Genomic DNA, 26965 nt, shown 5'->3' on the forward strand with positions numbered 1-26965 from the left:
TCTTTTGAATGTGCCCGAGATTCTACACTACAAACGGCTTGGAAACTGGACTTGGAACAATGAGGCAGGGCACGAGTTAACTGATTTCTTTTGGTCTTCATTCAGTAGTGGATACAGCCTAGTTAGATTAGTTCCAGTTAGCCAAATAAGGAGAAAATTTAGCATAAGCTTGGCTCGCACTGTAGAAACATCTGCACTGCTGAGACGAACTCATAGCTCTGTGGATACAGACTCCAGATGAGTAATTTTAGTACCTATGTGTAGAATAAATTTCAATTGATAAATTAACGTGCATCAGTTACCATTTCTGTGTGGTCTAGAATGAATTGCTCTTGCTAAACCATAATGTCACATCTCCAGGTCTGTAGGTCTGTTTATGAGTGTGAGTATAAAAAGTAGCATACCATCTTTGGCAACCTTTATCTATTCTGAATATGATATTGCTGTGATTTCCTTTTTCATGAATTCAGCTATCTTGTGGCTCAAAAGAATAATCTCTGAAAGGGACATGAAATATTACCTTAACCTAGAATATGAGACTTTTCCACAGCATTCCTGATTATCTCCCATGTTAAATCATGATGTTTGAACCTAGGCTATTTTCCCTTCACACTTTTCACCCCAGCAAAACTTTTATCAGATTACCTGGAGAGTTAGGTTTGTAAGAATTAATATACCCCCAAATAAAATTAACAGTATTTCACACTGAACACATTAGAATTTGTTATTGACTAAACATTGGTAGAAAGTTTCCTTACAAAATTTAAACCAAGACCTAGGAAATTTTGGCCTAGTTAAAAATCTATAAAATAAAAATTACAGTAATATAAATATGAGCAGAAAAACTTGACATGAAACCCAAACCGATGAATGAATCAAATCTTATTGTGAAATGCACTTACAATGAAACCAACCCCAGTAAAACATTTTTTAAAAAGTAGAATGTAACTATGATGACCATGTATCAAGAAATTAAAATTGTTAATTCAAATTAACTCTAGAAAGTAAAATTGCCAGGATCCATCAGTGGTGACAAAATTCATTCAAATATGTTTGTAATCATAAAGAAATCCTTTCATGGTCAAAGCATTAGGGTCACAAGTAATCCATCTGTTCACAGAAGGAGGTTCAAGATGGCAGGCTCCAAATATCTTCTACCTCTTTATATACAACACCATGGTGGAGGAGGCTTCTCTCATCATGCTTTATGCTCAGGAGTGGTCAGTTTTTATTTATTTATTTTTTGTTTTTTCCCTACCTTTGCTTAATTATCTATGTATCTTTTTACATGTTATTTCAAATGAACATCACAGTAGTTGTATGAGCTGAATTTACTGTTATCCCATTTTATAGCCCAAAGAAATGAAACAAGTTACTGGAAGACTCACATGGAATAGGGGGCCCAGACAGGCTAGAAATTAAAAAAAACAGTCTAATTCCTACTTAAACATTTTTTCATTCGGCCACAGCATAACTGATAAATTCCGATGATCATTTATCTTAAGCAGTCAATCTGTGAAAGAGTGTTCTCTGTTACTATAATCGGTGGTTAATATGGCCCATCTTTCTTGAAACTGCTTTTGTTGTTCACTCACTCAGTCGTGTCCAGCTCTTTGCAACCCTGTGGGCTGCAGCACGCCACGCTTCCCTGTCCATCACCAACTCCCAGGTTTCTTAAACTCATGTCCATTGAGTCGGTGATGCCATCCAATCATCTCATCCTCTGTTGCCCCCTTTTCCTCCTGCCCTCCATCTTTCCCAGGATCAGGGTCTTTTCCAGTGGGTCAGCTCTGTGCATCATGTGACCAAAGTACTTTTATCTTGGTTTTCTATCAAGAATACAGGTGTGATTATCTTATTTGGGGATGATTGTGACTCATCTGAAAGATGTATTCTTCATTCCTTGTGTTTCTCCTAGGACCCCTGAGGTTCCTCTCCCAGACAGAATCTATCACTGCTTTCATGGGCGACACAGTGCTACTCAAGTGTGAAGTCATTGGGGAGCCGATGCCAACCATACACTGGCAGAAAAACCAGCAGGACCTGACTCCTGTTCCTGGTGACTCCCGGGTGGTGGTCTTGCCCTCCGGAGCCTTGCAAATCAGTCGACTTCAACCGGGGGACATTGGGATCTATCGATGCTTAGCCCGGAATCCAGCCAGCTCAAGGACAGGAAATGAAGCAGAAGTCAGAATCTTATCAGGTATTGCAGTGTTCTTTATTCTCTTCAGAATTATATTTTCTAGAGTAGTTTGAATAACTTTTCCTTGAACACGTATTTGGAAGTTATGTTTAAGTTCTGCATTGTTTATTGAGTTTAGTTTTATATTTTCCGTCTTCTCTAACTGATCATTAGAAAAGGATATGCCAAAAGCTTTTCTTACCTTTTCATGTCTTGTGGTAGAACTTTCCAGAGAAACAGATATTTTCGTTATGATTGACTTCATTCACTCATTCCATTAATACTTAACAAGCGCTGCTTTGTGCAAAGTCCATTGCTAAACATTATTATTATTATTTTTAAAATTTCCTTTGGTAATAGTCTAAGAAGTAGTTACCTTTATCCCTGTTTGCAGAGGATGAAGGTGAGGTTTAGCAAGGTTAAGAGCCTTCCCCAAGTTAACACTGAACATTCGTGTGCTCATCCATATATACACTCATTTCTGAGAAGCATTGCGCTAAGTACTAAGGATCCAGAAACAACTAAGACTGACACAGAGCCTGGATTTTTTGAGTTCTGGACATAGAAGTAGCTGCAATCCAGTGTGACTGATATGATAAAGCTGTTTCTCTCCATCTCTTATCTCCCTCTCTCTTCCCTGCAAAATCCTTAAGACTCTGGCCTCATTTTTCTTTCCTAAATAATCGATGATTGGAATGGACATTTTTTAAGATCCTGTCTGGTAGCTGCTATCTTCTTAGGGATGTGTTGGGTTGGCCAAAAAGTATTTTTGGATATTTTGTAACATCCCAAATGAACTTTTTGGCCAGCCCAGTAATATCTGCTTTCTCATTTAATTTTATTTCTGGGATTTGCTTAGACTCATGTGAGACTCAGAAAAAAAGCAACACGTAAGTAATTGTGACAGATTCACTGTCAAAGCACTGACTTTGGCTCTGTCTCAACATCCTGGGTGTAATTATTACAAGTCACTCAGCTAAGTAGAGGGTAACATCCATATGTCATTCCAAATGCAAACTGGTAACTCGATTGAAAGTTTCCAAGACTTTAGTAAGGACGTCTCTAAAACCTCTTCTGACTCTCTTGTGGACTCTTTGTCACAGGGATATTGATTTAATTGTGTCAGTAACCACCAGTGACACTGTAAATGCAGTGTTTATTCCCAGCACGTGTATGCATTTATTTAGGCAGCCATTAGATACACAAAAAATTTAAATATTTATATTCACATAGCCTAAATAATGCATCTCGGTCAATCAGATGAGAAACCCAGGTAAGCCACGTGGGAAATTGGCAAGAATATGTTTGATTATCTTAATATGACCAAAAAGTCTGTTTTCTAGTGGTGTTAAGGGATAAAGTTGGACTAATTAAATATTAAATCTGAAAGGGAAACTTTTGAAAGACATAGAGACATAATCATCAAGTCGCCGTTTACATTTATTTGTTCACCTTGTGAAACACATTTGCATTGTAATCCATGGGGATTTATTTAAAACCGAATTTCATAGTGTTATCCAGCTAAAGTCAAGAATGCATAAGTGTACTTTGGAGGTGTACCAGTATTTTTCACCTGGATAAAAACTACCATTTTTAAAAAATTATTATATCTAATATGTATATTTCTACAAGTTTTATGAATTCAAATAAAAATTCCACAAAGGAGTTATGAGCTGAGGTACCAAACAGACCTGTGCTATTAGCATACTTGATTAAGCCTGTCTTCTGTACTATTGATTCCATAAAGAATCTGTTGAAGGGCCACGTTTGTCCCATTTATCCCCAAGATTGCAAGTTGGTTTAGAGGCCAAATCTATTGCAAGTACAAAATTGAGTGAGAGTATGAATAAATGGATGAATGCTCAATTTCAGCTTATTTTAGTTGCCTTTGTGATTTTTCACATTTTTAAAATGATGCCAATGCTTTCTGAATCAATTTTTACTTTCTAGAAGTTCCAATTTGAGGAAGTCATAATTGCATAGATATAGTGTCCATTCTCTATACAAATGCACATTTAATAGGGTAACATAAACTCAGTTAAAATAGAAGCCTATTGTATTAGTAACATGACATAGAAGCATTAATGTAACCTGTATTGGTACCACTCTTTAAAAAATAAATTTTTCCACAGTCATTTAAATATTATGTTGACGAATGAATACATCTATTTATGATTTAGTTTAAAATTCTAATTTGAAGTTTTGCAGCTTGATTCAACACTTGTTTTTTTACCACAACTCATGGAGTATTTTCATTTTGTGATGTGTGTGGAGAGTTATCCATTTCTAAATCCAAAATCAAAATCACAATGAGGTACCATTTCATGCCAGTCAGAATGGCTGCGATCCAAAAGTCTACAGCAATAAATGCTGGAGAGGGTGTGGAGAAAAAGGAACCCTCTTAACACTGTTGGTGGGAATGCAAACTAGTACAGCCACTATGGAGAACAGTGTGGAGATTCCTTAAAAATCTGCAAACAGAACTGCCTTATGACCCACCAATCCCACTACTGGGCATACACACCAAGGAAACCAGAATTGAAAGAGACACGTGTACCCCAGTGTTCATCGCAGCACTGTTTATAATAGCCAGGACATGGAAGCAACCTAGATGTCCATCAGCAGATGAATAGATAAGAAAGCTTTGGTACATATACACAATGGAGTGTTACTCAGCCATTAAAAAGAATAGATTTGGATCAGTTCTAATGAGGTAGATGAAACTGGAGACTATTATACAGAGTGAAGCAAGCTAGAAAGGAAAACACCAATACAGTATACTAATGCATATATATGGAATTTAGAAAGATGGTAACAATAACCCTGTATGCGAGACAGCAAAAGAGACACAGATGTATAGAACAGTCGTTTGGACTCTGTGGGAGAGGGAGAGGGTGGGATGATTTGAGAGAATGGCATTGAAACATGTATAATATCATTTAAGAAACAAATCACCAGTCTAGGTTTGATGCAGGGTGCAGGACGCTTGGGGCTGGTGCACTGGGATGACCCGGAGAGATGGTGGTGTAGGGGGGCAGGTGGGAGGGGGATTCGGGATTGGGAACACGTGTACACCCGTGGTGGATTCATGTTGATGTGTGGTAAAACCAATACAATATTGTAAAGTAAAAAATAGTAATAAAAAAGTTTAAAAAAGCATACAATTCTATATCCTTATTCAAATTAGAATACATTTCTGATTGTCACTTCTATGTGTCAGGTATCTAATATCACCAAGTAACTAAGATGCATAAAATGCATATTTTAAGAATTAATGAATTATTTTGAAATACTGTGTTTCAGCAAGCAGTTGAAGTTTATTCACTGCACAAATACTTTGTTCAATAAACTTTTGAGTGAATCTTCTGTGCTTGCCATCACACAGGTCGCTAGGGATACAGAGTTGAAAGATAATGCCCCAAAAATATTGTCTAGTGGGAGAATCAGACAAAGCAAGTAGACAGTGTTTTGGAAGAAGAAATAGAGTGCCATGAGTTATAGAAGAAACACCAATGTACCAATCTTGAAGAAAAAGCAGTAGGTAGGCAAAGAGAAGATGACAGGAGGGTCAGCAAAACCGAGAGAAGAGAGAGAAGTTTTTCAATGGGGAACTGCCTTCTTTTGGTTTAACTGGGCCATGAGGCATAGGAGGTGTTGCTGGAAAAGCTGGAAGCAAGGGTGATAAACTGCAGGAAGAAGGATGTGGTAGAATGTGCAGTATTAATTCTGGAGAGAATTGATCAAAACTGCTCCTAAAATGATATCAGAAGGGGTTGAGAAGGGCAGCTGGATGGGGGGATATTAATGACAGGTCTCTTGAGACTTACCAGATGTAACTTAAGAGGGCAGTGTGGCATCATTCTCAGTTGAAGCTAGGTAGCAGCACTTTTCCTGATATTAGGGGCAAGGTATCGGTGTTACTGTGGCTCAAATCAGATTACAGAGTTTAGAAAGAAATTTTCCCATAACATTGTATATTTTCAGGGTTAAATGAGTAATTATTTCTTTCATTTAAAGAGAGAAAATGTAACTCATTTAATCTGTCGATTAATGTTTTAAGACACAAAATTAAGAGGAATCGTACATTTTTAACAGTGAGTTCTGTTAAAGAATTTTGGGGGGGAAATATTTATAACAAAATACTAAGGAAGAGTTGAAATGGTTTAAAATGTCTCATTGTCTATGATGGTGAACACAGGAGAGCTTGAAGCGGCCATTAAGATCGTCAAGTTCATTTTATTCAGATTTCATCATGTCTGAGTGCCAAACAGTAGATTGAATTGCTGAATTATAAATCTTTGGGCACTAGGTTGACTAAAATAACTGGCCTCTACACTGGAACTCTGATTTCAGTTTTCTTAATGACCTAATTGAATTGATCAATTGGTTATTCAGTCTGTTGTTCATTCGTTTAACTAAAATTAGATGACTCTAGGTCCTGTGTAGACTTGAACTAAATATCTGTATAATTAGAGACATTGGCTTTTTTTTTTTTAGTTTTTTATTTTTTAACTTTTAATATCTTTAATTCTTACATGCGTTCCCAAACATGAACCCCCCTCCCACCTATGGAATAAATTGGACTAAAATATACTTTGAGTGATTTTTCTCTATAATATTTATTTTTATTGGAATAAATTTTAATACAAACCATTCCAAAAGGCATATTACTTAGAAGGAAAACCATGCTTGGGGAGTTTTAAAAGAGTTTCAGAATTTGTTCATCAAGAAAAATTTATTATTAACTGATAGGTGCATTAAACTTTGTAGTCTGATTAAATGTTACCTATATTTCAAAGTTAATTATACTTTGCTACCATTTAGCTGTATAATTTCTACAAAAGAATGGTCTGTAGAGGAAATCAAAGAAGACATGTTCTTTGTTTTGAGATTTACGATCGAACCAGACAGTTAATTCATATAGCCATATGACTAACATAACACAAGGGATGGTAAATTTAGGTAAACCTCTCTAGTTTCAAATCAGTACAGACAAGAAATACATCAATTCTAGGTGGAAAATTTGCAAGGTCTTCATAGAGATGATTACTGTTCTAGATCACAGGAGGTAACTGTTTGTAGAATGATAATAGCAGATGATAAATCTGGAGTTAGAAGCTGAACCCACCTTATGAAGAACCTTGAATCCCATGTCTAGGAAGTTAGACTTGATACTATTCACTTTATTGGTGATTGGGAATGCTCGAAGGTTTTTGAGCTATGAATTTCATGGCAGAAACACACACTCAGGAAAACAAACACGGAAGTGAAGAACACATCACATTAATGTAATACCTGATAGTTTTGGATCATACTTAATGTTTTTCCCTGTGTGGAAGGATTTCCCCATTGTTTGCTTTCTTTTTTTAGGCTACCTTTGAATAAAACTATTCCCTAAGCCATGCTATAAACAGGGTAAAATAATTTCTTATGCTTCTCTTTTATATCTGCTTAGAAAAGAGCAGTGTTCTTTGCAGCCCTTTTTACAATAGCTAGGACATGGGAGCAAGCTAGATGTCCATGGGCAGATGAATGGATAAGAAAGTCGTGGTACATATACACAATGGAGTATTACTCAGCTATTAAAAAGAACACATTTGAATCAGTTCTAATGAGGTGGATGAAACCAGAGCTGATTATACAGAGTGAAGTAAGTCAGAAAGAAAAACACCAATACAGTATATTAACGCATATATATAGAATTTAGAAAGATGGTAATGTCTTTAGAAAGACCCTATACATGAGACAGCAAAAGAGATAGATATAAAGAACAGACTTTTGAACCCTTGGGAGAAGGCAAGGTTGGGATGATTTGAGAGAATAGTATTGAAACATGTATATTGCCATATGTCAGATAGATCAGCTGTCCAAGTTCAATGCATGAGACAGGCTGCTCAGGGCTGGTGCACTGGGACAACCCAGAGGGATGGGATGGGATGGGGAGGGAGGTAGGAGGGGTTTTCAGGATGGGGAACACAGGTACACCCATGGCTGATTCATGTCAATGGGCAAAAACCACCACAATATTATAAAGTAATTAGCCTCCAATTAAAATAAATTAATTTTAAAAAGAGCAAAATAGAAGACCATATTATTTCTTAACCGTGTGAAGTTTGTGTTTCCTAAGTATTATACCAGATATAATCCAGATTATGTGAAGGAGTTAGTATGTGGGATATCATATATATTTTGATGGATTAGGTTCGCATTGAACTACTACTGATTAATCAATGAATATTTAAAATTCCCAGTTTGACCTATTATTATATAAAAGTTGTAAAACAAGCAGGGAACCTGACATGAAAGTATAAGTCTCGGTTTCCCCACTTGCTGGCTGTGCAATTAGAGCAAATTGCTTAATCTAATCTACGTTTATTAACCTTCCTAAATGTAGAAAGTAACATCGTACATTTCACAGGGTGGTTATGAAGCTTAAATTTTATTGGCCAAGTGCAATGCCTGGAATTGCCAAACCCTTAGTAACTATCATGATTACTTTGCATCCTAGAAATTCCAACTTTAAAGATTTTGATTCTCATGTCAAGATTATCTTTCTGATAATAATTTACTTGACTTTGATTCTGGATATCTGAACATTCATTAACCTACTGGTAGTTAATTGCACATGGTTTGTGCTACTTATCCACAGTAGTCTCTTTCTGCATTTCCTTTTCACATCTATTAGAAATCAGAGTATCCCATACCTATTTCCTCTCTAGTAACTCATTGATACGTGATTTGAATCCTTACCTGCATCATTTCTTTGGCTATATGAGATATTACAAAAGGCACTGACTTAGAAATAAGGTTTAGCAGATGGATAAGACTTCTTGGTATGTGTTCTTTATTAGTTATTACCAATTAGTTTAATCCTCTAAAATTCTTGTTTTCTTTATCTGTTAAGAGGTTGCAGGAGATCAGCCTTTCCAAATCTTCTCACTACCAGAAGTCATTTTTATTATTATATGCACATTCATCCCCAACTCTGCCTTTATGATTGTAATGTTTAAGAGTAGAAATTTTCTAGACAAATTCTAATGATTAAAAACTTTAAAGCCAATGCTAAAACATAACAAGTACAGGCCAAAAAACAATCTCATAAAATAGGATATTGTTCTACTACACTGACTTTAAAAACAAGTTTTAAGTCAGTTTATTTTTGCATAGACACCTGACTGAAAGAAAATCTGATACTTTTTATTGTGTACTGCCTATTTAGTCAATAAAGTTCACGATGTGATTTGCCTCCAACCCCAGATGATAACTTTATCCTGCCCAGAGCCTGAGCTGGGAAGAGCACAGAAACCAGTGGACAATCATGTTATATTATATGAATTGGTTATTCATATATTAGTTACTAGGTCTTGAAACCAATGTAGGATAACTAAGATGACCAGTGTTTCACAGAGTTGATGAAATCCCATTCAGATGCAACAAAGTCTCAAATATCAGTTAGTTGAAGCTGACTTACTATTGCCTATGTAAGACCTTGAGTAGACAATATCCATTTGGTTTTTGAATTTGTTAATAAGTACCTGGGGTAATCAACAGGGTCCAGGTTGAAAGTCCTTGGAATACTGGGGTGGGGTCAGGGGGGAGCGTCTAAGACATTTTTCTTGTTTCATCCTAATGTCACTAGTGATCTCTCCTTCACAAAATCCACTAGTTTTTCTGTCTTTATTGATTATATATTCTAATCTTAACTTTCATTCCCTGAAAGGTTATTGTTTCACATAAGGTTAAAAGCAAAAACGATGTGCTCAAGAGTGTTTGCCACCATGAGGAATACTCATTTCTTGAAAGGAGAGAGCTTGTCTTTTCCTAAGGGTCTGCTGGGCTGACATATGGTCAGCTCTGCATTTACTAGGAATATGACACTTAGCAGCCCTGGATCAGGTAGTCTTCCCTAACCTAAACAAGAGGCTTTCTCTAAGGATGTATGGAAGCAAAACATAGTCTCTAAGTTCAGAAGTCAAAAAAAAATTAATGAAACTGGTTGTCTTCTTCAGTCCTATTAGAAAGACACTCTTTCATTAAGAGTATAACTTTGCTGATTCAACATTGGCCAAATAGGAAATATTTCAAATACTTTTGGTTGGTTCTTTATAAGAAAAAAAAGTTAGAATAACAAATTACTTTTCTGCAAAGTTTTAAGTGCTGCATTATGCATTTATATAAATTATGAAGATTTCTGGGTTCCCTAAACTAACTTTGACACATCATAATGGCAACATTTGTTTTCTGTGATGCTACTGTCAGCTGTAAAATTAAAAAAAAATCTTTCTATAAAAGAAAAATCACTTCCTTCAGATGTGCTATAAAATGAAACTGATAGACTCAGATTTTGCCTGTGAGACAGAAGGGCTATATCCACATGCCAATGATAAGAATAGACACTCCCTCTCTTCTTCCAAGCTCTAACTACAAATAGAAATGTGTGTGTGTGTACATGGAGAAGAAAAGAGGAAATATGAACAGATGTAGGAGTATTTACAGAGAGAGAATGCCATTTTTAGTAATGCATTGGTGTATAAATGAGGAAAGAAAGTAACAGAATCCTAGAGCTTCTAAGAAATGGCTCCCTTTTCCCTCTCTTCAAAGCTCCTTGGCTTTCTGCCTGATGGAGTTGTTGTTTTTTCTTTTCTTTTCTTTTTTTTTTGAGGGAGGGGTCTCCAAGATTGGAGTCTGTTTCCCCCAGTCCTGTGGAAATCTTATAATCAGATCCAGATGGGCTTCAAGGTCATTTTCCCTGAAGATTCCCAGGCCCTTTGTCAGGTCCCCAGATTGGGAAGCCTAACGTGGGGTTCCAAACCTGCACAGCAGTGGGAGAACTCTTTTGGTCTTAGTGTTCTTGAGTTTGTGGGTGACCCACCTGGCGGGTATGGGGTTTGATTTTGTCGTGATTGTGCTCTTCCTACGGTCTTGCTGCAGCTACTTCTTGGCCTTTGGACTCGGGATATCTTTTTTTGGCGGTTTCCATCATTCTCCTGCAGTTGATTGTTCAACAACTAGTTATGACTTTGATGCTTTCGCAGGAGATGAGCACACATCTTTTCTACTCCACCATCTTAAACTAGAAGTTTTTTTTTTTTTTTACCAAATTAGTTTTGATTCATGTGAATTAGGCTGATTTTTAATGAAAGACGTACTAAATACAGAGTTGCTACTACTAAGTCACTCCAGTCGTGTCCGACTCTGTGTGACCCCATGGACTGCAGACACCCAGGTTCCTCCATCCATGGGATTTTCCAGGCAAGAGTACTGGAGTGGGTTGCCATTGCCTTCTCCTATAACTGCATAGTGATACACCAATTCAACTTACTGCTAAGGGGGGAAAACACCATTTAATGAGACATGAAGACAAAGCATAAACCCGACTAAGGGCAAACACGCTGTGGACCACAGCACGGCTATGACCAGAGCAAGTGGGGGGACGGGGGAGGGGAGATGGATGGGTAAACTACAGCCTCGGGGGTCGGGGGGGTGGGGTCTGGATTGATGATGACTAAGCAGACAACAGGATGAGACAAGAAATCAAAACCAATGATGAAAGCAGATACACAGTCAAAGAACTTCAACAGCAAGGAAAACAAACAGAACTGTTTTTTAACAAATACTCGGAAAGAAATCAAGCATGAAACGACAGAGTTAGGAGGAGTGTAATGGACTTTTTGGCTCAAAGCACATATTAGGGCAGTACTTGCCACATGGCTCAGTGGTCAAGAATCCACCTGCCAATGCAGGAGACACAGGCTTGATCCCTGGGTCAGGAACATCCCCTGGAGGAGGGCATGGCAACCCACTCCAGTACTCTTGCCTGGAAAATCCCCTGGACAGAGGAGTCTGGCGGGCTATAGTCCATGACATCGCAAAGAGTTGGAGCTGGCTTGAGTGATCACAAGCGCACACCCATTTTAATGTACCTACTTACGTTTAAAAATGCATAGTGGCTGCTGAATTTCCTGAAGCAGAACTCGATGGGGGATGGCTAAGGAGCCAGCAGGTAGACAGTAGGTGAGCTTGAAACTGAGGATATAGACACAGGAAACTAGCTCTGTGAAGTTAAATCAATTTGTAACTCTTATGCCTGGGAAGAAATCAAAGCGAATATCCTATGATAGCCTGCAGTGCCCTTTTATTTCCAGCTGGAAAAGTGGTTTACATTCTGGTGAAGCAGGAATTTAATAAGGAAAACAAGAGTATACAATGGGGGGTGGGAGGTTTTACATTCAGAAAGCATAACAATTAAAAGCAAGGAGTAGTTATTCTGAGGAAGACAGTCATTAAGTTGTAAAAGCCGGTATTTCTTTTCTTGCTGACACAGATGCCAACAGTCCATCATTAAATTTCTCTATGCCTCAATTATTGTTTAGATTCTGCCATCTAAGCTTAGTGTCAATATTCCTAAAGAGTGGTTTAGGAAAATGGCCTCATTGGGAAAAATAAATAAATCATTGTCATTACAGGGTAAGCTTGCTTTCCAGTTTGCCCTGGGTAGTCCTGATCATACCTGATGTCCTAGAATAATTACAAAGAGAGTTACCTTTCATTCTGAAACATATCCCAGGTTTAATAATTTATATATTCAACCTGGTATTGGATCATGAAGGAACGCAAAATAATGTGACCCCAAGGCATTTGGGAAAACCTGTGAATGCAGAGTCCAATCTAGCTTCTAGCTGGCCTAACAGATTCAGTAAATTTGGCCAGTATAAGGGCTAATAGAAGCCTGTGTAGAAACCTGTTTTGTTTCATTTGGGGAAATGTCTTTAAATGGGAAATACTCTCTTCACTTTCACCAGCGCACTTTCTCTGTGTCCCTTTAGGGCACGCGCTCTGAAGATAGTTGAGCTCTTCTTTCTGAATATGTGAAAAGTAAGTTAAATATGTCAGGTTATATATTTCAAGATGCTTTTTTAACTTGCTACTGCAAGTTGGACAGTGATAGGAAGACAGTGATAGGAGATTCTTAAGTTTTGCACTCTTCCCTAACTGATGGTTGGTGATGGATGGGGAACAAGGAGAGGAGGAAAGGAGGAGTATATTTAACTTATTCCTACTTCTACCTGAAAGATGCAAAATTATCCCCATGTTGAAAGGAAATGGGCTTCTTGAACATCTAAGAAAACTGGGTGATTTATTCGGACTGTTGCTTTGTCCGTTCTTCAAAGTATGGTCTGTGAATCCCTGGCGTTTCTCAAGATGTCATCAGGAGATCTTTAAGGTCAAACCTTTTTTAATAATAATCCTAATATGTTTGGGGGCTTTTTTTTTTTTTACTTTAGTGACTAAGAATGTCTTTGAAGTAGCAAAAATTATGAATTTTATTAATTCTTGATTCTTAAATGCATATGTTTTTAATATTCTGGATGTCAAGATGGGAAATATACTCAAGATTATGAAAGTACAGAGTTTTCTTTGAGGAGCAAACAACTTACGTGATCATTTGAGATTCAAGATGAATTAGCCACTTTTTTTTTTTTTCCAGAACATCATTTTTACTTGAAGGGACAATCAACAGGAAAACTGTAGCTATTCAGACTTGAGTACTAGTTAGACATTTTCTCAAAAATGAGAAAAGTGAGTCAGTCAGTGCGAGGAAAATAGCATTTGCTGCCAACTATGAAATTCAAGCTTTTAAGTTAAAATTAGAAATTTGGAAATCTTGTATCTGCCACTGGGATCTTGACAGCTTTGCAACGTTAAAAGACCTTTCTAATGGGATTGGTTGTGATAGTAACAAATGAGATTTTTGTGATACTGTATAATGAAATGTGTCAACATTTGAAAGATCTGTCTAATTCACTGTACCATTCCAAATGACCATTGATTGATGTGACAGGATTAAGCATGGACAAAAATATGTTCAAGATGCAAGGTAGACCGATGGATTTTTATATAACACAGCACAGAATGTTTATTGATATGATGTCAGATTTCACATTACAACTTTCAGGAAACTATTTATTGAGTTTTGTTGCCATCTTAAAGGATAAAATCTGCAGTTCTCTGAAAAGCTGTTAAAAATACACCTCCTTTTTCCAACTACATATCTATTTGAGGTCATATTGTTTGCATGTAATTCAGCCAGAGCTACATATCAGAACAAAGTAAATGCAGAAAGTAACAGAATAATCTAGTCATTTTCCTTTAAGCCACTCATTACACGTGTACAGAAATATAAAGTACTACCACTCTTCTCAATTTTACTATAGAAAGTTTTTTTTTTTTAATATACTGTTTCTGGTGAGATTTGAATAAATAGTTAACAAATAAATATTTTCATCTGTTTTGATTTTTAATATTGTAACTGTTTAGAGCTATAACCTGTGTAAACAGAAGCTCTTTGTTGCCTCCATAATTTGTAAGAATGCAAATGGTTCCTGAGACCAGAGAGTTTGAGATCCATTGTTTACATTTGTATTCATTTTCCTGGTGATTGTGTCTACAGTCCTCTCTAACTCAGATACTAGGTTAAGACAAAGCAGGCCAATTTTTTCTTTTTAAAAAGTTATAAAGAAAGGAATGAAGGGAGGGAGGAGGGAGGAAGAAAGAAAAAAAAGCCTAAGTAAAAGCAGCATGTTGCCATAAGGTGTTTCTACAATTTAATGCAATCTGTGTGTGTCAGAGATCTGTATCACTGTAATGACTGTTCTCTTCTTATTTCTGTACCTCCTGTTGGCCTCTGAGGAGGATTAGCTGTACCTCCAGCAGCATGACAATGAGATCAGATCAGAGAATCAGGCTAACATTTGCCTCCCAACAGGAAAAAGATAGACTGGATTTTAGTTCGGGCAAATTGTGACTGCTTATAATCCATTTAGAAAGCACAGTTGTGCCATGTGTGTGTTCGCTTCCATGAGTACCATATGGAAAATGTCTGCTTTTGAATTTTATAATATAAAAATTTACATTAGAAGAAAAATCAGTGCTTTTTTCTGATTTGATTTGAAAGCTATTGAGAAATATGTTTTCTCGAATTCACCCTTGCATTTCCTTCCCAATTTAAAATTTAAAACATATTACCCGGACATGAAATTACATATGTCAGTTTGAAGAATAATAATAGAATGATCATTTGTGTACATATCACCAATTTATGAAATAGACTGTTCCAGACTGGTATTATATGCCATTTCCTTGTGAAATTATGTTTTTTCAATCTACTAGATTTTTTTCATATTCCGTTAGCTGAATAACTCCATTTGGGTCTGAATAATCTATACCCATATAGCAATAACAAAAATAATTTTATGAGTAATTACTAATTCCATCATAACTCAATTAAAACCAATTTAGTCAACAAAAGTCATGACCTAGAATTTTAAGTTCACTCTGCTCAGGACTTTTTCATCTCTATCATCATTGAGCCTGGAAGGAGAATTTTCATTTTCTCTTAAGTATTTGCCTTGTGCTTTAGTCATTAGCTTTTATAATTTCTTTGTTCTTTATGTAATTTTCAACCACTTTGCAACACCAGAGTTTCAAATAACTCCTTACTCTAAAAAAAAAATTGTTCTTAATAAAAAAAAAAATTTTGGAACTCAGAAAAATCCAAAGATGGAAAGAATAACCACCCACAGTTTTATCACACAAAGATAACCTTGGCAACTGTATCTCCTTTCTTCCCACTTTAAAACTTAAATACATTTTCTTTATGTTCTAAAATAAAAATTCAAAGGAAAAAAATAAGGGGTACATCAAGTTTAATCATGTCTCTTTAAATAGCCAGAATCACCCTAATACTGAAAACAAATAAAAACCAGAAAAGAAAAGTCAAAATAAAAACAGCAACCACTCAAAAGGTCACTTAATATTTCCAATTGCCGAGTTTTTGGTTTTCATGTGCGTGTGTTAGTTATCTACTGCTGCTGCTGCTAAGTTGCTTCAGTCGTGTCTGACTCTGTGCGACCCCACAGACGGCAGCTTACCAGGCTCCTCCATCCCTGGGATTCTCCAGGCAAGAACACTGGAATGGGTTGCCATTTCCTTCTCCAATGCATGAAAGTGAAACTGAAGTTCCTCAGTCGTGTCCGACTCTTAGCGACCCCATGGACTGCAGCCCACCAGGCCCTCTGTCCATGGGATTTTCCAGGAAAGAGTACTGGAGTGGGGTGCCATTGTCTACTGCTATATAACAAACCACTCCAAAATGTAGTAACTTCCATTATGTCTTATAATTCTGGGGTTTATCTCAGCTGTTCCTCTGCTCGTTTCACTTTGATTCACTCAGACACCTTTGACAAAGGTGGAAGGTTTAAGATGGCCTCACTCACATGTCTATTAGCTGGCGTTGGTGTTTGGCTGGAAAACTCAGTCTTCCTCTGCGTGCCTTCTCATCCTCCAGTCGGTAAGACCAGTATAGTTGTTCAGAAAGAGCCATGGCAGAAACTTGTAAGGCCCCCTGAGGCCTTGTGTTCAGAGCTCGTCAATTTAATTCCCAACACAGTCAAATAGTCAAAGCAAGATATAGGGTCAGGCCAGATTTAAACCATAGCAGTTGTACCCTCAACTCTGGACTGGAGGAGCTTAAACAGTTTGTGATCATATTTAATCTATCACAATGTTGTAAGACGTATGAACTATTTACTATTAAAGACTATTTCTGTTTTAGCTTTGAGTAGTACTTCCATAATCTTAGAATTTATCAGATTCAGTAATTACAGGGAAACATCTTTGGGGAAAGGAAACCAAATTTCTCTGCTAAAGACTGACATTTCCATATGTATGAAGGGTAACACATATAACACATATGAGATTGTCATATGTGACACGTTGTTATATGTAACAGATTGTCATGTGTGACACATTGTCAATATAAGGGTTACACATACAACACATGAGGTTGGAGTAATTTAGAACGTATTTGTTGTTGTTTGGTTGCTAAGTCATGCCCGACTCTCTTGTGACCCCATGGACTGTAGCCCACCCGGCTCCTCTGTCCATGGGATTTCCCAGCAAGCATACTGAAGTGTGCTGCCATTTCCTACTCCAGGGGATCTTCTCAACCCAGGAATTGAATCTGTGTCTTCTGCATTGCAAGTGAATTTTTACCACTGAGCCACCAGGGAAGCCTAGAATATATGTGCTCCACCTAAAAATAGCAGATGGTGATTTTGTGGCCCTGAGCCCAGTGATGCCAATATTTTAAGATAAAGTCAAAAATCTCCTTTTTATGGCTGAGGACGATTCCTACCATTTTCTATTTGTGCCACAATTTCTTCCATTCATCTGTTGCTGGACATTTAGTTTGTTTCCATGTCTTGGCCATTGTGAATAGTGCTGCTCTGAACATAGGATGGCACATATCTTTTTGAATTATAGTTTTGTCTGGATATATGCCCAGGAGTGGGATTGCTGGATCATATAACAAGTCTGTTTTTCATTTTTTCAGAAACCTTCCTACTGTTTTCCATAGTGGGTATACCAATTTACGTGCTCACCAACAATGTAGGAGAGTTCCCTTTTCTCCACATCAGGGATTTTATTTTTAAGCAACATTTCTCCTGCAAAACATTTTCATTTGATTTGAAAATTCACTTTCAAGCAGGATTATTAAACAAACCACCAGCAATTTTGAAAAACAATTGTGACATTTCATCTAGAATATTGGTTTAATAAAGATTAACACGTTTTGAAAATTCTTTCAATATTTTCATTGTGAAGAGTATTTATTTTTGTTGCTGTATCAAGCAGAAACAGATGTGAGAAGACTAAGAAAGTGTGAATTTCTCTTTCTTCACGCAAAGAATATTTTAGATGACAATTACTCTCCCAGCTATTAACAAGAGAGTTGGTGTTCTTTTATTCATCTGCGATCTGCTCACGTAGAGTTGGGTCCAGTCAAGGGAACTTAACAGCAGTGTTGACCTGCGTCGCAGACCTCTGCCCACCTCACTTCTTCCTGATCACCGCCAGCCCGCAGGGCATGTGCGCATGCTCAGTTGTGTCTCTTTGCAACCCCACGATCTGTCGCCCTCCAGCTCCTCTGTCAGTGGGATTTTCCCAGCAGGAATACTGGAGTGGGTTGCCGTTTCCTCCTCTAGGGGATCTTCTCAACTCAGGGATCGAACCCGAGTCTCTTGTCTCTCCTGCATTGGCAAGAGGATTCTTTACCACCTAGCCACCTGGGAATCCATGGCCCTCAGTACAACGTATTTAAATTTAACATCCTTTGACATTTCCTTGTCACTCCAATCCTGGTTTTGAAGATGTCATTGCCTCATTTTCTTTGCTTCAACATTTTGCTTTGGGTTGGCAAAATGAAAGATTATATGCTAATCCTATTTAATTCATTAATTTGTAAACAGCCACAGTTAAGCCTTCATAGAGAAATGTGGGTTTTAATGGGGACCTGGAAATACAGCTTTTCATCTTAAAGAAATAGAAATTTACTCAGCGGGTCAGATCAGAGGATATTACATGGCTGGGAAGATTTATTCCAAGTCCACCTTCTAGTAATAATGCTGTTGGTGTGTCCCAGGTGTTTGGAGGGGAGTTTATTTGGTAGGTGAAAGAGGAGCTCTTAACTCTCACAGAACTCTTTCATGACAGTCTTGAACCTTGTGCTTAGGAATATACATACATATATATATATATATATATATATATATATATATGTGACTATTTCACTTGGTATATCATCAGCAATTTTTGGATCAAATGAGTCTGAGTAGAATGAGTCTTTAGGTTGAAAATGGGGTGCACATATTGCTCAGCTCAGTGCCCTGTGGTCTTAAAAGCATGGGGGGTGGTTCACGAGGGAGGGGATATATGTATACGTACAGCTGATTCACTTCATACAGCAGGAACAGACATACCTTGTAAAACAAGGATACCTCACTAAAAAAAGACACCATTTCAGTTACCTGCTGGTAGCTATGAGTAATGAGAACAACAGGAGGATGGGTGTTAAGGAGTATGCTCCTCATTTGTCCAAAATCTCAGCCCTAGTGACAAACACACTCTTTGGAAAGTTGTTCAAAATAAACAGAAGGGTTAGAAACAGCTAAACTTATTGTTATAACAATAAACAAACCAACTTTAGTGTAACTTTGATCTTGAAGACAACAGCTATTTCTCAGTATCTTGTATAGTACTTGACACAGTTCTAACATATTATTTTTAATCTTCTATCCCAAGCCACAGAAGCAATAAACAAAGCAGATGGAAGTGGAATGGATATTGTGGTGTTGTTATTTAGTCACTAAGTTGTATCTGACTCTTTTGCGACCCTATGGGCTGTAGCCCTCCAAGCTCCTTCTATCCATGGAGTTTTCTAGGCAAGACTACTGGAATGGGTTGCCATTTCCTTCTTCAGCAGATCTTTCCAACCCAGGGATCAAACCCATGTCTCCTGCATTGTCAGGTGGATTCTTTACCACTGAGCTACCAGGGAAGCCTGGAATAGATATTAGTGGCAGGCAAACTGAAAACAGCAAAGAGCTTTGGGTGACAATGTTTAGGAAAGTTGCTGATACTGTCTTGTTCTTTAATGACAATCAGTCAACAGGGCCTGCATGAGTGACCCGTAGTCTCAAGTTTTTTCCCTTTGCCTTTACCATGGTGTTACCATGGTGTTATCAGCAGCCAAGAATATTTTAATATCATAATCTGAGAAACTAGACATGGAAAAACACTTCTAGGAGTCTGTTTTATAAGTTTCATTGGCATCTTTCCATTTTTCTTTCCTTCCTCTTTGTCACAGCATTTTGTAAAAAAAAAAAAAAAAAATGGTTCCAGCTATATCATTTTTCTTTTCAATATCATGACAGATGTGATCTTGTGTTTTCTCCCATAGATCCGGGACTGCACAGGCAGCTGTATTTTCTGCAAAGACCATCAAATGTAGTAGCCATTGAAGGAAAGGATGCTATCTTGGAGTGCTGTGTTTCTGGCTATCCTCCCCCAAGTTTTACCTGGCTACGAGGAGAGGAAGTCATCCAACTCAGGTATGATAAATGCGAGACTTCCATGAAGCATGTGCTCCTGTTTAACTTTCTCTAATTTGATATGTTTCTATTAATACTAGGGGTTTAGATGATAATTGAATAGTCTTTTCACATTCTTGGCATTAGACAGAACATGAAAGACACTTTTTGTTGTTTAGTTGCTAAGTCACATTCTACTCTTTATGACCCCGTGAACTGTAGGCTGCCAGGCTCCTCTGTCCATGGGATTTTCCAGCAAGAATACTGGAGTTGCTAACTCCTCCTCCAGAGGATCTTCCCAATCCAGGGATTGGACCCTACCTTTCCTGCATTGACAGGATTCTTCACTACTGTACCACCACCTGGGTAGAGCCAAAATCCGTGAGATCAATTATAAAAGGAAATTTAGAAAGCCAGGGTTGCCCTTGAGATGGTTTCTACCCACAGAGCCTTCAGAGAAGGTACTTTGGAGGATCTGAATCTAAGGAGGTGGTATAGAGAGTCCCAGCTATAACAGATATTCAAGATAAAACAGAACTTGGCTGGATCCAAGTTACCAGATGTTAGTATTATGGCTTAGTTAGAAAGAAAACTCTTAATAGAATGAAACTCAGTTGGAAGAATTTGATCAAAATGGATTGGTTTTCATTTTAGAAATTAGTTTTATTGATTTTGAGATTTGATGTGGTACTTTTAAAAACATATTTTATAGCAAAATAGGTTCATAGGCAATGAGTTCATCTGTAAGTTTCATCTGTCTGAAGTATTTTTTTATGTAACAACGCTGCGTTGTACGGTATCACAACCCTTCTGAGAGTACGAACGCATGCAGTGAATCTAGTTGCAGCTTCAGCGTGTGAAGATGTGTTCAGATATGACCAGGCATGCACAGTGCAGTATGACATGGAACTTTGCACAAAGATTACTGAATTGGATGTCAGGACATAGGACATGGACCCCCACTGGGAGGAATCACTTCTCTGGACCTGCCGTTCTCAAACCCAAAACTGAGAGAATCAAGCCAAATTATGTCTTGTTTCTTTTCAGGACTAACATTAATTTCAAGTTTGAGTGAGTGAGTGAAAGTTGCTCAGTTGTGTCTGACTCTTTGTGACCCGGTGGACTATACAGTCCATGGAATTCTCCAGGCCAGGAGTGGGTAACCTTTTCCTTCTCCAGGGATCTTCCCAACCCAGGGATCGAACCCAGGTCTCCCACATTGCAGGTGGATTCTTTACCAAGTGAGCCACAGGGAAGCCCAAGAATTCTGGAGTGGGTAGCCTATCCCTTCTCCTGCAGATCTTCCCAACACAGGAATTGAACCGGGATCTCCTGCATTGCAGGCAGATTCTTTACCCACTGAGCTATGAGGGAAGCCCCAGTTTCAAGTTTAATCAGTTTCATTTCTTTGATTACAATCTTCCAATGGGAGTGGTTTACCTTGAAGGAATTTTTGATCAATAGATGCACCATTATCAAGCTCCCAGGAAATAGCCCTGGATTTTATAACTTGAGCTTTTACGGAGTTCATTAAAACCTTTAGATACCTTGTATCTACTCTCTAATGTCATATGCATTCTGTCTTACAGGTCCAAAAAGTATTCTTTATTGGGTGGAAGTAACTTGCTTATCTCCAATGTGACAGATGATGACAGTGGAACTTACACCTGTGTTGTCACATATAAAAATGAGAATATTAGTGCTTCTGCAGAGCTCACAGTCTTGGGTAAGTGAAATGAGTTTACCTGTCCACTTCAAAATATATCACCATAATGCTATGAATGCTTATCATTGAAATGCTTCCTATGCTTATTACTGTGAAATTGCAAAGTCCCAATACTCCACATGTGTCCTTGGTCTATGTTGATTAGTTACACAGGGGTTGAATGCAGTTTTTGAATCCTTGCTCATTGATTAAAATCCAGATATATCACTGCTTAGTCTAATTATTCCAGTTATATAACTGAAACCTATCAAAAATTATTATCAAGCAAAAGTGGTAAATATCAAATGAGAGTTTCCAAAATATCTGGGAGAAATAAATAAGAGAAACTGTAGAAAAAAATAGGTACTTGAGCAGAAAAGTTAAATGTCATTTGAGATGATAAGGTTTGGAGATGTTATGGGGAGGGAGGTGGGAGGGGGGTTCATGTTTGGGAACGCATGTAAGAATTAAAGATTTTAAAATTTAAAAAATAAAAAACTAAAAAAATTAAAAAAAAATAAAAAAATAAACTCAGATGTAATGGTAAAGTTGTTTAGTTAATATGGAAATACAGTAAATGTTAGATTGAAAATGAACCATTAAAATAAAATACTTCTAAAGAAAGCTTTCATAGCAAGAATCTAAATAAATGTCAGAGGCACAGATAAGTTCATTAAATTGAGATAGGCAAAGGCATTGTGTCTCCTTGCAAATAAATAATTCTCATATGTGGTAGCTACTGAGTCAAACAAAATGTTGTGTTATCTACCTGGTTTCTTTTAACCAGCTGAATTTGAATCATGCAGTTTAGAGAAAGTACTTTAATATTTGAATTTCAATTGCTTTCTCCTGTAGCAACAAGAAAAACTTGTTTATCAGTCTTTAAATTTTTTTCCTCTGGAATCTTTTTACCATTTAAAGAGTCTAGGAAATATCATAGGCTTTCTAAAAATTATTCAGTAGAAATGAAAAGGTACAGTCTACTGATTATATCTGCTAACCTATATTGTAATATTACTATGCTATACATTTTGCTTTAAAGTTTGCATTTGGCTTTAAAGTTTGTTCAGAAAATGCTTTCATCTGTACACCATGTAATAATGTATATGATGGATGAGGGAATGTTTCCTTTGTTCTTTGATCAAACTATAATCATCAAACTAAGAATAAGCAAAGGACTCTAATTATTTGGTCTTAGAGATAGCATTATTCTAAATAAAATATCAGCTTACTTCAAAATGGCACCAATTTAATTTACTCTTATTTTATATGGAAGTTTTTTTGTGAAACAACTTTTGCATTTATAACATCAAAGTACTGGTAGTACAGATCGGTTACAATAGAAATTATCTTGTATTTTACTGATTATAAGAGAAATGTGGTTATACAATGAGCTAGAATTTGTGGTGACCCAAGCTAAACCTCTAAGTGCAAATACATGAAGTCTAATTAATCAAATTAATTCATTAATTTAGACATGCAATGCTTCATTGATATTTAAATCGAACATCTATAAATACTGACTTCTGAAGATAAGCTAGCCAAGAGATATATGTATGGACATATATATGTATGCACACATTTTGACTTCTGTGTCATCTTCCTCTGGGCATTCCTGAGCGTGTATGTATGCTCTCTAGTCCTTGATTATTGACCATTATTTTGTTTTGAAATTTTATTTTTTCAAAAAAGTAAGCACTAAGCTGATTTATCATTTTTATCAAGTTTTGTCAAGTATTTGTTTATATCCTGAGGAAAAGTGTCAAAGAAAATTTATACTCTCACCAGCAGTACCAGAGTTTACCACTCACGAGAGAGTATTCTCTTAACAATTTATCAAATTGTCTCTTAGTTCTAACTTGCATCTTTATTAAATCCTTATCATTTTTATAATTTTATGGACATTTTCATTTTATATTTTATGACTTGCTATCCATGTTTTTTGGTCTTTATAGATTTACTGAAATAGTCATATTTGTTGATTTGCAGGAACTCTTTATATAGAAGAATAGCAATGATTTGTATGCTCTGAGTATGTGTGTATCTGCTGTTGTTCTGATTTGATTAAATTTTATATAAGATACCAAGTCTTTCTCTGCATGGTTGCCTTTAGACTTTATTCTGAATGTATTCTATTTCTAAAAATCTATTATCAATTGCAGGTTGAAATAGTAAATTAGATGCATTATTAAATTTCAAATATAGATAGAGCTGTGTTTTTATCTTGAGTTTCTTTCCTTTTTCCTCTATCCCTCCCTTCCTTCTTCTACTTCCTTCCTGAATCGTCTTGATAACTGGCTATAGATTTTAAGGATTTCCCACAGATTTAGTATGATTTAGAACTGTTGTAGAAGGCATGGTTTTCTTGTGTGATGTGGTTGTCAATAACATTGTTTTATCTGTTCTATTCAGGCTTTAAAATACATGATGATACAGTAAAATCTTTGATATAGTTTTTGATTCTTCTGATAATGAGTTGGCCAAAAAATTCATTTGGGTTTTTCTGTAACATTTTATTGTTCAAGATATATATTTACAATGAAGCTCATCCTGTAGGACCAAGTTCATATGGAAAATATAATTTGTTACTTTTTTAAGGAAAAAAATAACTTTATTATCAGTGTTAACTCATGTTTGGTTTTCATTATTTTAAAGAATTTATGCATAATTTAAGTTATTCATCAGATAAAATCCCACAGGAAATCCAAGCATGTGCTTATACATTTTAATCAAGCATTTTTCTTTAAAAAAAAAAAAAAGATTCTTTTAAACAAATTTATTCATTTTTGGCTGTGCTGGGTCTTTGCTTTTTCGGCTGGCTTTCTTGAGTTGCAGTGAGTGGGGGACACTCTCTAGTTGGGGTGCCTGGGCTTCTCGTTGAGGCGGCTTCTCTTGTTGGGGAGCTTGGGCTCTTGGACAGTATGTGGGCTCATGGTTGAAGCTTCCAGGCTCTGGAGCTCTGGGGCAAGCACAATTAGTTGCTCCAGAGCATGTGGGATCCTCCCCAATCAGGGATTGAATCTGTGTCTCTGCATTAGCAGGAGCCGCCAGGGAAACCCCAATCGTGTATTTTATCAGACTCTTGTTTTGCCTTTCAACTCAATTGTTTCTTAGACTGCCTTTACATGTGAACTGGCATGAAGTAACAGATTATTCAAGTAGGATATAACTTTACATACAATATAAAGAGATATGCTGTGTTTTTTGTCAGGAGTTTCAGAATTAATGTTCATTAAATATAATTTAAAATATTTGCATCCTAAAGTGGAATTTGAAATTGCCATAATACATAAAGCTATTGAAGAGATCTGTATTAGACAAGGTTATGGACAATCTTGTTTGAAATAAATAAAATATAAATAAATTTATGGTTAATAGTAACCATTTATATAATATTTCTGACCTACAAGAATAACCAGTAATACAGTATTGGTAGCCTGTTTTGAGTACATGCATGGCGCTACGTTTTGGAAAGGCTACACAAAGGTTTGAGGTCTGGCTTTGATGCAGTTGCTATATAGTTACAAATTCATGCATTCAGTTGTCTTCATCACTTTCCCAGTAAGACTTTTTCCTTGTGGCATGTAACCATTGAATCTGAAGCTATGAAAAACTGATAGTTTCTGCTCTCATAAAAGGAAGAACCTCAAAAGCGATGGTGACAGGAGAAAGCTTGAGATTACAGTTACAGAGGGGGAGTCTTTGGATGCTATTGCCAGGTTATATTTTGTTTAAATCACTAATGCCATGATTATTTTTAAACTCTAGGTTTTTTTAAAAAGGAACTAAAGAATGGTATACTGTCAGTTCTTATTATCGAAATGTCCAGACTTCTGGCTTAAGAACTATAATCATCATTTCTGAATATATATACATGCTTTTTTGTATCTACCCAGTACCATCATGCACACTTCTCTGCATATATTAAGACAACCCTTAATAAACAGGAGGTTTGACACTGTCTAAACTGATTCACTGTCTGAATCAATGCAGAACTGTATACTTTAAAAAGGTATTTGATCTTTAACCAACGAAGTGCTTGACCTTGGATAAACCCTGTGCCCTGTCTAACTTTCTAACAAAATATTTTATAAGATTTCCATGGGGCTCCTGGTTTTATCATGCACCACTGTTATAGACTGAAATGTTCCCCTCACATTTGTATGTTAACATCTTAATCCCCACTGTGAGTATATTTGGAGAGAGGACTTTTACATAAGTAATTACAGCAAATGAGGTCATAAAGTCAGGGCGCTAATCCAAGAGAAGCGATGTCTTCATCAGAAAAGAAAGAAGTGTCAGGTCACTCTTTCAGTGCACACACACAGAGAAGTAACCATGAGGACACAGAGAAGAGCCATTACCTGTAAGCCACAGAGACAGGTCTCACCAGAAACCAACCCCATCACCTGTAAGCCACAGAGACAGGTCTCACCGGAAACCAACCCCGTCGCCTGTAAGCCACAGAGACAGGTCTCACTGGAAACCAACCCCATCACCTGTAAGCCACAGAGACAGGTCTCACCGGAAACCAACCCCGTCGCCTGTAAGCCACAGAGACAGGTCTCACTGGAAACCAACCCCATCACCTGTAAGCCACAGAGACAGGTCTCACCGGAAACCAACCCCGTCGCCTGTAAGCCACAGAGACAGGTCTCACTGGAAACCAACCCCATCACCTGTAAGCCACAGAGACAGGTCTCACCGGAAACCAACCCCGTCGCCTGTAAGCCACAGAGACAGGTCTCAACAGGAACCAATCCCGTCGCCTATAAGCCACAGAGACAGGTCTCACCGGAAACCAACCCCGTCACCTGTAAGCCACAGAGACAGGTCTCACCGGAAACCAACCCCGTCGCCTGTAAGCCACAGAGACAGGTCTCACTGGAAACCAACCCCGTCGCCTCTAAGCCACAGAGACAGGTCTCACCGGAAACCAACCCCGTCGCCTGTAAGCCACAGAGACAGGTCTCACTGGAAACCAACCCCGTCGCCTGTAAGCCACAGAGACAGGTCTCACCAGAAACCAACCCTGCTGGCACCTTGATGTTAGACTTCCAGCCTCTAGAACTGTGAAAACATTAAGTTTCCAGTTGTCTAAACCATCCAGTCCATGGTATTATGTAATGTCAGCACAACCAGACTAAT

The 26965-nt window shown here is 37.3% G+C and overlaps 1 protein-coding gene across 1 annotated transcript in view; it reads left to right on the forward strand.

The window, feature by feature from the left end:
- The window catches only part of DCC (DCC netrin 1 receptor), a 1287746-nt gene that overhangs the window by 562844 nt on the left and 697937 nt on the right, over positions 1–26965 (forward strand). Inside the window, exons 3-5 of the mRNA XM_069569336.1 lie at positions 1919–2203; positions 19983–20133; positions 21702–21838. Coding sequence (XP_069425437.1) covers positions 1919–2203; positions 19983–20133; positions 21702–21838 — 573 coding nt within the window. The remainder of the gene's footprint in view (positions 1–1918; positions 2204–19982; positions 20134–21701; positions 21839–26965) is intronic.

Source organism: Ovis canadensis, chromosome 23, assembly GCF_042477335.2.
Source record: "Ovis canadensis isolate MfBH-ARS-UI-01 breed Bighorn chromosome 23, ARS-UI_OviCan_v2, whole genome shotgun sequence".
Classification (NCBI taxonomy): Eukaryota; Metazoa; Chordata; class Mammalia; order Artiodactyla; family Bovidae; genus Ovis; species Ovis canadensis.